The following is a 13138-nucleotide window of genomic DNA, read 5'->3' on the forward strand; positions in this document are numbered from 1 at the left end:
TGATATGAAATGTAATGGCTAATTTTTAGTAGAACCACGTGCCAAATAGTATGCGTTTTTATACTGACAGCTTTCCTGGTATAGCTGAACTTTATGTTTACCTGGGCCTCCTGTATTTTCGCTGGCAACGCTGGCAGCAAAGAGTCACAAACAGGCCCAGAGAAACTGGACTGACTGTCTTTATCTCTAGGGTCCATCTATTTCATTCATTTCCTGAGGGAGAATTTTCAGGCAAATGAAGATTAAGTAAGGAATTCAGACTCATATGAAGGGTAAGCAAAAGAATGACGATTTTAACTGAAATGCGGTCGCCTCGAGAACCTGTGCTCATCAATGACAGCGTGTATGACTGTGCGGTAGGCACTCTGGGTATCTGGTGGCCTTTGTACTCAGGAAGCACAGGGCCCTGCGGGCCACTGCCACCCACGTTAGTAGTAGCAGCCTGAGAGGGCCTCGGGGCGCAGGTGGCTGCGGGCAGGACTGGGCGGGCACCTGCCTCATGCTCAGGTTGGCTGGTACCCAGACCCCGGGACCGACCATCCTCAACCCACGTCTCCCAGGCGGGAATGCCATGATCTGTGTTTAGAGTCGGGTGAGACAGGAGGTCGGTGTTCCACTTCAGATAACCGAGCACGGCCTTCTGCTATGTCCCACCTTTATTATTTTACACATTTAAAATTTTACTCTATCCTTTCTCAAGAAAGTTGTGTTTTGTATAAATATCTTCAGGACAGGAGCTTCCTCTGCTATTCGCTGAGGGTTGTGGCACTTAGAGGCTTTGCCTGGGCACCAAGAAGACATTCCTCGGGGGTCGCTGTGCATGGGACCAGGACAGTGGCTCCCCGTCGGGGAAGGAAAGACGAGCTGGGTCCCCCGGGAATCTGCACAGTGCATCCGTGTGTCTTGGAGGTCGAAGGGCTTGCAGTTTGCTTCCTTCTAAGGAGATTTTGACCTGGGAGCTGGTGTCGGGTAGGGCCACAGCACCCACCACCGTCGACAGCACTTCTTCTCCTGGTTGCACACCCCGATGGTGTCGTCTGTGGAGGTGCAGCCTCCGTCCTTGCACACGCCTTTCAAAACGACACACTGTTTGAGCCCCGGGATAATGCCAGTTCTTGCTGCGCAGGAAGAGATTTGACAACACCGTTAAGACGCCATCAAATTTTGGCAATGTACATAAAGCAGCATAGCTACAGAAAGATGGCGTTGCCGTAGAAGAGAGGCTTGTATCTACAGGAAAAGGTCAGATGCTTAGACAAAAGACGTGCCTTTGGGCAAAAGGCTAAAACTGTGGGACCAAACATGTGTGAGTAAGGGCAGGCTGACTTCTAGAAGCCTGTGGAGAGGGGTCCCCTCTGGAAGCACCTTTCGAAATGTGCAGGGCAATTTGTTGTTGTCACTGAGATGGAGGAGGTGTCCAGGGTATGCAATGGGTAGGGCGCAGGGTTCCCACCTGCTGAACTGCCCTGATACAACGCTCTCCTCTCCTTTTTCGGAAAGTCTATGAACCCTTCAGTTTCTACTCTACCTAATTTCATAGCTTCATATTTTGTCTTTTGCTTACAACTTGGCCTTGGAAGCTTTATCCCTCTGCTTATGCTTTTTCCAAATTCCCTGGCTCCCTATTTTTTTTTTTTTGTAACTTGATACAAGATACAACCCTCTTTTTGTTCAGTTCTCTCTTATGCACCTAACTTCTACCCTTCATAAGTATTCCTCACCGATGAGCTCAGTGTCTCCCACTTACTAACCAAGTCTAAACCAACAGCTGATATTTTCACCCTCTTTTCAATCCTTTGTGTAACCATCCCACACGACAAAGATGGAGAGAGGAGAAGAGTTAGAGTTTGAGGGGTGGGGACTGGTAACAGCTGCTCGGTTTGTATGCTAATCCTTAAACCACTCATCAAAGCTTCTTTACCTCTCCCTCTACTTGGACTGCATTCTCTAATCACAGAGCTCTCAGATCTTGTGTTCTCTGGATGGAAATCTTTGTCCTGCTTTGTGCTATTGTCCTCCTAAGTCCCCAGGAAGAAGAGCATGTTGGAATTCTGAATTCCCACAGGCTGCGCATTAGGGCCTGAGTTCAGATGACCACGGTAGAATCGGGCATACCCGTAGGTCTCCTAAGAAACCTAGCTCCGGGAGTCCTCACCATCTTACCTTTTGGCATGATAGTCACAAACAAGAGGAGCACAGGAAGCAGGGACTGGAGTCTCATGGTCGATTGCCCAGCAGAGAGGTAAGTGACAAGGGACAGTGGAACTCAGGGCCTTTTATTAATTTCCTAGGAACTGGGGTTCTTTTTGGTCAGTGAAGCTTAACAAGTAAGAAAACAAAACAGCTTCCGTTGGAATACCTCCAAACTGTGGAGACTCTACTTTTGGTGACAAATTAACCTAATTACAGGAAACCAGGTGGCCAACCCTTCGCTTTGGCCATGGCCTCTCAAATCCCCCAGAGGCCAGTGCCTTGGGCCAGCCATCTTTTGAAGTGGCCAGGAAGTGGGGTTGTGAGGATGAAGGCCTTGTTACCAAAAGGTCCTCTGGCTCGGAGGGGAACTCTCGCACGGCTCGCTCTCTTCCGCGCCACGGGTAGGAGAGTGGTCCAAGGACCATTTTTTTAAGTGAAGTTTTATTTTTAAATTATTCCTTAAAAGAGAGGCTAGTGTCACGTATGTTCAATGTTCTTAATAGCATCTGAAAGGCAAACATGCTGACTCCACATGAACACTAACATTGTCTTATCTGTGTCGATCCTGCGTGTGACCATCTCACATGACAAGGACGGTGAGAGAGTTCCATCACCAGTGTTTCCTCATCCCTTGTCCAAAGACTCAATGTCTAGCCAACTGTAATCAAAGAAACAGGATTTAAAAAAAAAGAGGGTGTGTCTACAGCTTGTAGAGACTCCCTACCCTCCCAACATACCCCACATATAAAAACGAAGCATTGAACGCTTAAGAAATGCCTCTGACCAAGAGTCAGTGGACTAAAAAACAAGTCATTATTGCTAATTTTTCTACTCTTCAATGGCTTAACAGCGGACATTTATATAAATGCATTTTTTTATGTATAAACTTAAATATGTGATACCAGCTTTTTTGAAAAAAATTTATATACTTTTATATCTTCTATTTTGATGTCGATTGATGTTTCTCTTTCACATCAATGTTTCTCTCCCTCCCTCCCCCATTTCTAAAAATAAATTAATAAAATCTTTATAAAAAGGCTTCATAAATATTGCATTATAGGAAGAAAAAGTCTGCACTACATTTTTTAATCATCAAAAAAAAACCCACCATTTTTCTAATCGTCAAAATATAGTACACAGGTGAAAACTAAAACACCTAAGAACTACTTTGAGGGATGTGACATTAGGAAAGGAAAGTGAGAACTTCAAGGGAGGAAGATGAACTTGAAATTAGAAGTTATGAAGCATCCAAGCGACTATTCATAAAGAATATTGACAGCATGCTCTTCCAAGAGGTCAATGTATTGTTAGAGTAAGATGTTCCAGATTTGTGAAGGAATTATGTGTCTCGGGGTGTAAAGCATTGAGAATCTAAGTGATCACGGTGTTTTTTCATAGGAGTCACTTGAGCATCTCTTTGTTAGCTGAGGTTCTCTGTTTCAGGGTGCTTATATACATCTCCGCTGATCTTCAACCTCTCCTCTCTCCTTTCCAGTTTTTGTCTCTTTCTAGTTATCAGCCATACAGTCATCTCCTCTGTGTATTATCCCAAATTCTTCCTCTTCCCTCTTCTAATTTCCTCCCCCTTCCTCACCTACATCTCTTCCCTTTCCGATATTTCCCGGATTTCCTGTGTAATTTGCCTGTGCATTTTCTCTGTGTGTCTGTTAATTATGTTTTGTATAATTATCTTTTCACCTTTGTGACTTTTTTTGTTAATCCTTTGGTTTTCCTGTGACAAATTTTTTTAAAATGGATTGTGAAATAAATATTGTTAAATAAATAAATAAATGAATGAATGAATGAATAAGACATGGTTTGGATCTGAAAATGAGTCCCAAAGAGGTAGCATCTGGGTAGATTTTTTAAATCAGTATTTATTCTTGTTGACCCAGAGTAATGAAAGTTGGTAATAAAGCTGGACTACATGAAGATACATATTCAAATGTACTTAGATGCAAAGAATTTTCCTTTGGATGCTTTCATCTCCTCATTCATTTCAATTTATGCTTCAGAGGCTCTTGGTAATCGGAATACACGACCGGCGTGGGGATGGGCAGCAGCACCCACCAGGCTCGGCAGCATTTCCACCGTCTGCGGCAGGCGCCAATGGTGTCTTCTATCACTTTGCAGATGTCTTTTCTGCAAATGCCAGACAGATTGAGACAAAAGGCTTCAGCAGCACCCAGACCACTTCTTGCTGCAGAGAAACAGAACCAGGGAGATAGTTAGCGCACACGTGAGTCCACTCTCAGTGTGAGAAGAACAGGGTTCTGGATCGAGCATTTCCCTGCAGAGAAAACAAGCTGGACAAAGGCTCTGCTCAGTGGCTCCATCACATCCACGGTCTTACTTGCTTTTTATTCAGTGAACTGGAGTGACACTGATTAACACCACCATGGAGGTTTCGGGGGCGCAATTCACAAAACGTCATCTGTGCCCTGTACTGTGTGTCCGCCACCCTAAGCCGAGTCTCCTCCCATCACCCAGTCACCCTTCTATACCCTCCCCTACCTCTCCCCAACCTGTCCCCGCCCCCCGCCCCCGCCGGCAAGCAGCACGTTGTTGTCCACGTGCCCATGTCCGTGAGTCTTCACCGTTTTCTCAATGATTTCACCGCACCCCTCCATCACCCTCCCTCCCGACAGCTGTAGCCTTCCCTCTGACTACGGGTCTGTCTCTGTTTCGCTTGTTAGTTAATTTTGTTCATTAGATTCCACATGTAAGTGAGATCATATAGTATTTGTGTTTCTCTCACTGGCTTATTTCACTTAGCATAAAACTCTCCAGGTCTATCCATGTTGTTGCACGGGGTAAGATTTCCTTCTTTTTTGATGCCTGAGTAGCGTTCCAGTGTGTAAATGCACCATAGTTGGTTTTATCCATTCATCTCTTGATGGACACTTGGGCTGCTTCCAAATCTTGGTGATGCTGCAGTGAATGTAGGAGGGCATTTATTCTTTCAAATTCGTCTTTTTCCTTCTTTGGACATAGTCACCGAAGTGGAATTGCTCAGTTGTCAGGCAGATGCATTTTTAATTTTTTGAGGCAACTCCATACAGCTTTGCACAGCGGCTGCACCGATCTCCATTCCTACCAACAGTGCATGAGGGTTCCCTTTTCTCCACATTCTTACCAATACTTGTTTTTTTGTTGATGATAACCATTCATCTCTTTATATAAGTATTGGCCATCTATTTGTTCTCCTTGGAGAAATGTCTGTTCAGGTACTTTGCCCATTTTTAATTGGAGTAGTCGTTTTTGGGGGGTTGAGTTTTATAAGTTATTAATTTTATTAACTCCGTATCAGATGTATTATTAGTGAATATCTCCCATTCAGTGTGTTGTCTTCTCATTTTGTTTATGGTTTCCTTGGCTGTGCAAAAACTTTTTAGTTTGATGTAGCCCTATTTGCTTATTTTTTCTTTTGTTTCCCTTGGCCAAGGAGATATATTTTAAAAAATACCTTGCTAGGAGAAATGGCTGCGATTTTACTGCCTGTGTTTTATTCTAGATTTTTGTGGTTCCAAGTCTACCAATTAAATCTTCAATCCATTTTGAGTTTATTCTTGTGTGTGGTGTAAGAAGGTGGTCTAGTTGTTGTTTTTGTTTTTGTTTAATATACATGTTGTCCAGTTTTCCCAAAACCATTTATTGAATAGACTATCTTTACTCCATTGTATGTTTTTGCCTCCTCTGTAAAATGTTAATTGACTATACAGGCATGAGTTTATCTCTGGGCTCTCTATTCTGTTCCATTGATCTATATACCTGTTTTTATCCCAGTATCAGGCTGTTTTGATTACTATGGCCTTATAGTATATTTTGATGTCAAGTAGCATGATTCCACTAACTTTGTTTTTCTTCCTCAAGATTTCTGTGTCTATTTGGGGTCTCTTGTGGTTCCATATAAATTTTTGGAATATCTGCTTTAGTTCTGTGGAAGACATCATTGATACCTTGATGGAGATTGCCTGCTGAAGTCTGGCAAAAACCTGACACTGTCTTTCCTTTTTACCCAACAGCCTGAGTGTTAACAACCTCTCTCTTCTTCTCGTAAGTTCTTGGCATCTCTAATGGATGCTTCACAAACAACTTTGGTACATGGCAAAGTAAAACAACAGGGTGATGACAAAATATATGCTTAAAATAAACTTGTTTCTTCATTTACTCCTTTTTATAGATCTTCAACAAAGATTTATTAAATGTCTTCTGTTCACCAGGCATTTTTCTTTGTACTAATAATAGGACAGTGAAAATGGCAGAAATATTTTGTATTCTTGCAGGACTTATATTCAATAAAGAAAATATGACACTACAAAAATAGATGGGTAAGATAATTTTAGGAAGTGGCAAGTTTTTAGAACAAAGTAACATGATAACGGACCAGTAAAGGCCCGGGCGATGGAGCTGATAAAATGGACAGCAGGGGCTCTCTGAGGAAGATGTAGCTTTTGAGGTCTGAATGATGAGAGCAAAAAAGATATTCATGTTTCTGACTCAGTTTATTTGAAGAACAGAAAGACCTGTGTAGATGGAGCATATTGGAAAAAATCCTAAAATTCATATGGTGCCACAAAAAAAGAAAAAAATAGCCAAGGAAATCTTGAGAAAGCAGAACAACGTTGAAGGCATCACATCTCCTGAAGTCAAGCTATATTCCAAAGCTATATTAACCAAAACAGGACGGTATTGCTATAACAACAGATATAGTAGACTGATGGAACTGAATTGAGAGCCTCAAAATAAACCTATATGTATATGGTAAACTAATATTTGACAAGAGAGCCAAGAGTACTCAATGAGAAAAAAGATAGTCTCTTCAATAAATGGAGTGTTGCGAAAACTGGGCATCCACATGCAAACCCATGAAACTGGGCCCACATTTTACACCACTCACAAAAATTAAGTTGACGTGGATTATAAAGTTTCAACATAAGACCTGAAGCCATAAATGCTGTGGAATAAAACATAGGAAAAGATTTCCTTAATTCTGGTCTTGACAATGATCTTTGGGTATGATGCCAAAAGCACAAGCCATACAAAGAAAAAAAATAAGAGTGGCTGCGTCTAAAAATCTCCACAGAAAATAAAATTACCAACAAAATTAAAAACAAAACCTACAGAATGGAAAAAATATGTGCAAACCATATATCTGAGAAGAGGTTAATATCCAAATATATAATGAACCCATGCAACTCAATAGCAAAAAAGTAAATAATCCATTTAAAATATGGACAGAAGACTTGAATAGACATTTTTCCAAAGAAGATATACAGACAGCCAGTGAGTACATAAAAAGGGCTCAGCATCACTAATCTTCATGGAAAGGCAAATCAAATCCACAACGAGCTATCACCTCACATCTGTTAGAATGGCTATTATCAAAAAGACAAGAGATACCAAGTACTGGTGACGATGTGGAGAAAAGGGGACTCTGTGCATTTATGGTGGAATGTGACCGGCACAGCCACTGTGGAAAACAATATGGAGATTCCTCAAAAATTTATAAAAGGATCTATCTTATGACCCAGGAGAAGAAATCACTACGTCAAACAGATACCTGCATTCTCATTCTCACTGCAGTAAGAGCGAAGACAGAGAGACAACCTACTCGTCCATCATCAAGACAGAAGTTGACTCTGTTGATGGACGAAGAAAGTGTGGCATATATAACAATTAGTCAGCCACAAAAGAGAGAAATTCTGTGAACACTCTGGCCTTTCACTGAGTTTGAGGCAGCTGCTCTGCGAAGCTGGTCATGGGACAGGAGCCCCGAGAGACACCTTCTAGGGTGCAGGTACGGAGGTTTACTGAGCATGGATGGTGCGGAAGGGCCAAACGAGGCTCCACGGAAGGCTGGCCCTGGCACGCTGTGATGGGGGGAAGCTACACAGAGGAGGTTCATGGGGGGAAATTCAGAAGTTCATTTTGGATATATTAATTTGGACATTAAATGTCAAAATAGAGATGTAGGTTACACCATTAGATATGCATTGCGAATCTGGAGTTCAAAAGAGAGACCCAGGAGGAAAATTTAAAAGGATGAGGCCTGCCCCAAGGACTGGACAGGGAGAGAGAAGAGGAGAGGATCCAGAACAGAGATTTGACTCTGTGCAGGGTAAAGAGTGATGGGAGCAAAGGCAGCACAGACAACTGAGGACGCAACTCCAGTGGGGCAGGTGAGGATCAAGGGCGCGCCATCCTGGGAGCCAACTGAGGAAAGTGCCTTCAGAGGAAGGATGACCACCTGTGCAAATGCCGATGATGGGCCACAGAAGGCCACTGGAGAAATGGCCGTTAGGCCCAGCAACGTGGAGAGTTTTGGTGATGTTGACAAAAGCAAGTTCAGTAGCAGAGGGAGAGACTAGGAGGGTGCTCATGGGGGTGTATTTAAGGAAGAATGCGAGGCGAGGGATTGCAGACCAAAAGTAGGGACAACTACCCTACCCTGTTACGTCCTGCTGAAGCTGCTGATAGTACGTTTTTGAATCCATAAGACTGAGGCCAAGGTCTTGTTTGACCCGCCAGAGAGCTTTCTAATCCACAGACCCCAGGGACCAGCCACCACCTTACCTGGAGGTAGGAGAGTCAGAAAGAGGAGAGTGGAGAGAAGCACATGGCACCTCATGGTTGACCGGCCAGTGAAGAAACATCAGAATGGTCAGAGCCCAGAGTCTCTGAGCATGGCAGGCCCCCAGCTTTTTATGACACTGCCCTGGCCTGTGGTTTGTTCTTGGTTAGTAGAGCCTAACAAAGAGAGAAGAGCTCAGTCTCCCCCAGGAAATCTCCAGGCACAAAAGCACACACTGTGCTGGTAACTCAGAGGATGAGGAAGCAAAGTCGGTGGTGCTGTTCCCCAGGAGTCGGGGTGACCCACGGTCAGCACACGCCTGCGTGACCACGGCCCGTACTTCATGGCTCATTGTGTGGCCAGCAGTGTTGTAAAGTGAGGTCACATCAGCTCCATCAAGTCAGATGACAGTGAATGAAAAGATAAGTGGATGCCTGCAGTGACGTCTGCGTGCAAAGGACATGATAGCCCGAAGAGTCAGTGATTCTTTCTACCAAGGGGTAACCATGGGGACGGGATAATGAGGATGGCGGGAAAGGTTTCATCAAAAGGTGGTAAAAAAGACGCTCCAAAAGAGGTCGGTAATTAATTCCTCTTTATAGCACCTCCACAATGGAGAGGGCACGTTCCAACTTCTGTTTAGACCTAGTGGCCTTTTAAGGTAGATTTTTATTATTTTTCGTAAGTGTTTATATTTTAATTAAAACCTGGCATTATGGAAAATGTAGAAAACACAGACAAGGAGAAAATTAAAGTCTTGGAATTTTACTGCTGAAAATTAATCATAGCTATGCACTTTAGAAAGCTTGTCCCAGTGTCGCCCATTGTACTTTGCCTTCACCTAAATGGCACTGTCGGGATAAAAATCTACTGCGTTAAATGTTAGAACTAACCCATCCACTATCACCCCAGTCGTCCTGCATCTTGTAATTAGGTCAAGTTCACATCGTGGGTCCTGGCTGGTGTTAGTTTGATTTTCAATGTTCATTTTAAACTACTTACCTTCCTTGATTCAGTCTATATATTGGTTACCAATTGCCGCATAGTGAATTACCCCCAAACAGAACAACTTTTTGTTGCATTTTCTTGGCCTAAAACCACTTTTATTATCTCCGAGTTGCTGGAGATCAGGTGTCCCGATGGGCTCGCGTGGTGCTGGGCAGAATTCAGTCACCTCCCAGGAGGGGGGGCCCACTCAGCTCCTCACTGAGGCAGCCCCTCCGGAGGGTGCCTGTCAGCGCGGCCTCTGCTGCTGTGGCAACGGGGGAAATCTCCGTCATCTGACACCCAGCCCCGGGTCGCGGAGGGCTCATCCTCGTGGCCGTATTCTGTTCACCAGGAGCAAGGCCCTGGGTCCGCCCCACACTCCAGGCGAGAGGGTGGCCCAGGCCGACGGGGCCAGGAGGCGGGATCTCAGCACCCATGTCTGAAGCTGCCGCCCCGTGGGTCGTAAAGATTTTCAGTGCGCTTTCCCCTTGTTCAAAAATAACATGATCAAACATGGATAAATTCTTCTCATTTTAACTTTCTCATGTATTTCTGTTCCCTTCCTTTGATTAATTTTGGAGACTAGAATTTCTAGAACAACTTTCAATAATGGAAGCTAATAGGAGATCCTTATTTTAGAAATAGCTTCTTTTATTTCATCATTATGCTTCATGCTGGTAGATGTTTTGAGGCATATTTTTAGCAAGGCAAATTTCTTCATATGTAGAAAGAAAACGTATCTTGCAACTCAGTCTTTTATTGTTAAAACAATTGCTTTTGCATTCCAGTCTCTTTTAGGTTAATGCTCAGTCTTAATGAGTTCCTTGCTCTGCCCCTGATTTCCCCTAAAACCACTTGGTGTTTGTGAGTGTTTTGGCGGGGAAGATGATGCGTTGTTAGTACAGGAGAGGAAAACGTGGAAATGATGTTCAAGTAGATACACTGTAGGACACAGCCATTGTCAGACTTCATTTGTTTAGGGGAATAACATTTTATATTTTACATTTTCTCACCTAATAATCCTACCTATTAGGCAGGGGTAATGTTAGCTTATCTGATCAGTAACACAATATGAGTATTTTCTTTATCATTGCCTTTCTAGTTATTAAGAATGTTTTTGAATTATTTTATGCTTATTTTAATTATCACTTGTTATTAAATTCCATTTACATTGCTTTATGATCAAATACGCCCGCCTGTGCTATTTCTGCTTAGGATAACTGAGGCCCGGGGAGAGCGGACATGCGGTCTGTTCTTTACGATCCGTGGAAAAAAGGAATTGAATGGTAGGTCTCATTTACCATGTTTAGAGTAGAACATGTCTTCTAGATTGTGCCTTACAAGCTACCGTTTTCGATTCTCCGGAGTCCACCTTCGTGTGTTTTGCACCTCCTCGATCTCTTAGCTGCGAGCGGCGATGTACAGCCTGCCCACTTACCCGAGAGCAAGGACAGCCGCGTGTCTTATGGATTGTAGGATGACATCGTCGTTGTCGCCGGGGCAGAATAAAGGGAATTTGGGTCAGGACTGGTTCCACGGGTGCTGAAGGCTCGAAGGCCGTGCGCAGGCGACCCGGGGGGGAGCTGCAGGCGGCAGCGTCCAGCCCTGTGCACAGGGGGCCTGGGGTAGAGCAGCCTGGGACGGTGGGCACGGGCCCCCACAGCTGCCAGCGCTGTGACGATGGTGACAGGAACAAGCATGAGGAAGGAAGGCCCTCCCCTTGTCTCCAAACTCCAAGCTCCCCCCAGTGCCTATTACTTGGCGTAACATAACTCAAGCCCCTTGGCAAAGGAGTCTGGGAAATAGATGTAGTTTATACAGTCCCGGCCCGACGCCCCTCAGGGGCAGAGTGTAGAAGGGGGAAATTGGGATGCAGTGCCAACAGGGAAAGGCGGTGCCATGGTTTCACTTAGCCTTCTGTACAGTCTTAACTACTTTTGACATGTATATGTTTTCGGTGAGTATGTGGCAAGCTCATTTGTGATTCCTTTGACAGATGGGACGTAATCTAGGGACACTGTTCCACGAATGGCCGTGGAACTGGGAGAGAATTAAGCCAGGTGAGTTCGGGTAATCAGTCTCGAAGCTAATTGGGCCAGAAGAGTGTTAGGGCCTGAAAAAGGTAGAGAAGCAAAAACAAGAGAGAAACAATATGTGAGATTAAAAATGTTAACAATTATGCCAGACTGTCCAAGAGTGACTTTCAGATGCTGCCTGTCGGTGAGTTAAAGAGAAGACACGGGGTGTGGACGCCTCCCTCCCATGCAGGGGAGGGGCGGGCTTCCTTGGGGGGGTGCCCTGGAGGCCAGGGACTGTCCCCATCTGCTTCTTCTCACTTGTCTTAGCCCGCAGCGGAGTCTTCCAACTGCAGCACCGCCAACATGTGGCAGGTAATTCTGTCTTGAAGGTCACGCCTGCCCATGCAGGATGTTTAGTAGCATCCCTGGCCTCTATCCACTAGCACCTTCTGATCACAGCCAAAAGTGTCTCCACACGTTGCCAATTATGTGCTGGGGACAAAAGCCTCTCCAGCTGAGAGCTCTGGTTGACTGCATCTAAGCCGCATCCAAGGTTTCTTTCTTCTTTCCTTCTAGTTGTTTGGACAATGCTCAGGGCGTGGGTCTGACTCGACAGTCCGCAGGTTGCCGCCGGCTTGAGTGAGTCTGGGAGAAGCCGGAGCGACGTGCATGGGCCTGGGGCAGAGCCAGATCGGACCCTGTCCCCTCTCCCAATACCAGCGCGCGTTGCCTTACACGTTGGCCTGAGAGGACAGTGTAGGTTTTCTGCATGACCAGCCCTCCTCCAGGTCTTGGGGCCACAGGAAAGTTATGGGGGCAGAGCTGGGGCTGCTCGGGAAGGCCATGTTCTTGATGGAGAGGTAGAGCAATTTTTTTATTTTTTTAATATTTCAGTTACAGTTGACATACAATATTATGTGAGTTTCAGATGCATAGCCTAGTGTTTCGACATTTATATAACTTATGAAGTGATTCCCCTGGTCTAGTGCCTACCTGGCGCCACCCCCAGTTATTACGATATCATTGACGATATTCCTCATGCAGTACTTTACATCCCCGTGACTACTTTTGTAACTACCAATTCCTGCTTCTTTATGCCTTCCACTTTTCCCCACAGCTCCCTAAACGTTTCCCATCCAGCAACGATTAGTTCGTTCCCCGTTTCAATGAGTTTATTTCTGTTTTGTTGCTTCACTTATTTGGTTTTTTTAGACTCCACATATAAGTGAAATCATAGGTATTTGTCTTTCTCTTCCTGACTTATTTCACTGAGCATAATGCCCTCTAAGATAACGCGTTTAGCAAATCCTTACAAATGAATTCTATCCTGACAGTGAAGGTTGATGAAAGGAAGCCCCAAGCTGTT

At 44.5% G+C, this 13138-nt stretch overlaps 1 protein-coding gene across 1 annotated transcript; it reads right to left on the reverse strand.

Moving 5' to 3' along the window:
* Positions 1-936: 936 nt before the first annotated feature.
* On the reverse strand, positions 937-2221 carry LOC129064712 (beta-defensin 130B-like). Its single transcript, XM_054565830.1, has 2 exons — positions 2164-2221; positions 937-1118 (listed from the first exon to the last, which is right to left on the reverse strand). Exons 1-2 carry the CDS (start codon positions 2219-2221, stop codon positions 937-939), a joined length of 240 nt encoding a protein of 79 aa, XP_054421805.1.
* Between the last annotated feature and the right edge of the window lie 10917 nt (positions 2222-13138).

This window comes from Pteronotus mesoamericanus, unplaced genomic scaffold (genome assembly GCF_021234165.1).
Source record: "Pteronotus mesoamericanus isolate MK-2021 breed Mesoamerican mustached bat unplaced genomic scaffold, CSHL_Meso_final contig_169, whole genome shotgun sequence".
NCBI classification, from domain to species: Eukaryota; Metazoa; Chordata; class Mammalia; order Chiroptera; family Mormoopidae; genus Pteronotus; species Pteronotus mesoamericanus.

Excerpts from the sequence above, each read along its gene's own strand:
- LOC129064712 (XM_054565830.1), bottom strand. The coding sequence starts at position 2,221 with ATGAGACTCCAGTCCCTGCTTCCTGTGCTCCTCTTGTTTGTGACTATC. Across the intron at positions 1,119-2,163 it reads TGTGACTATCATGCCAAAAG|CAAGAACTGGCATTATCCCG; the intron begins GTAAGATGGTGA and ends CTTCCTGCGCAG.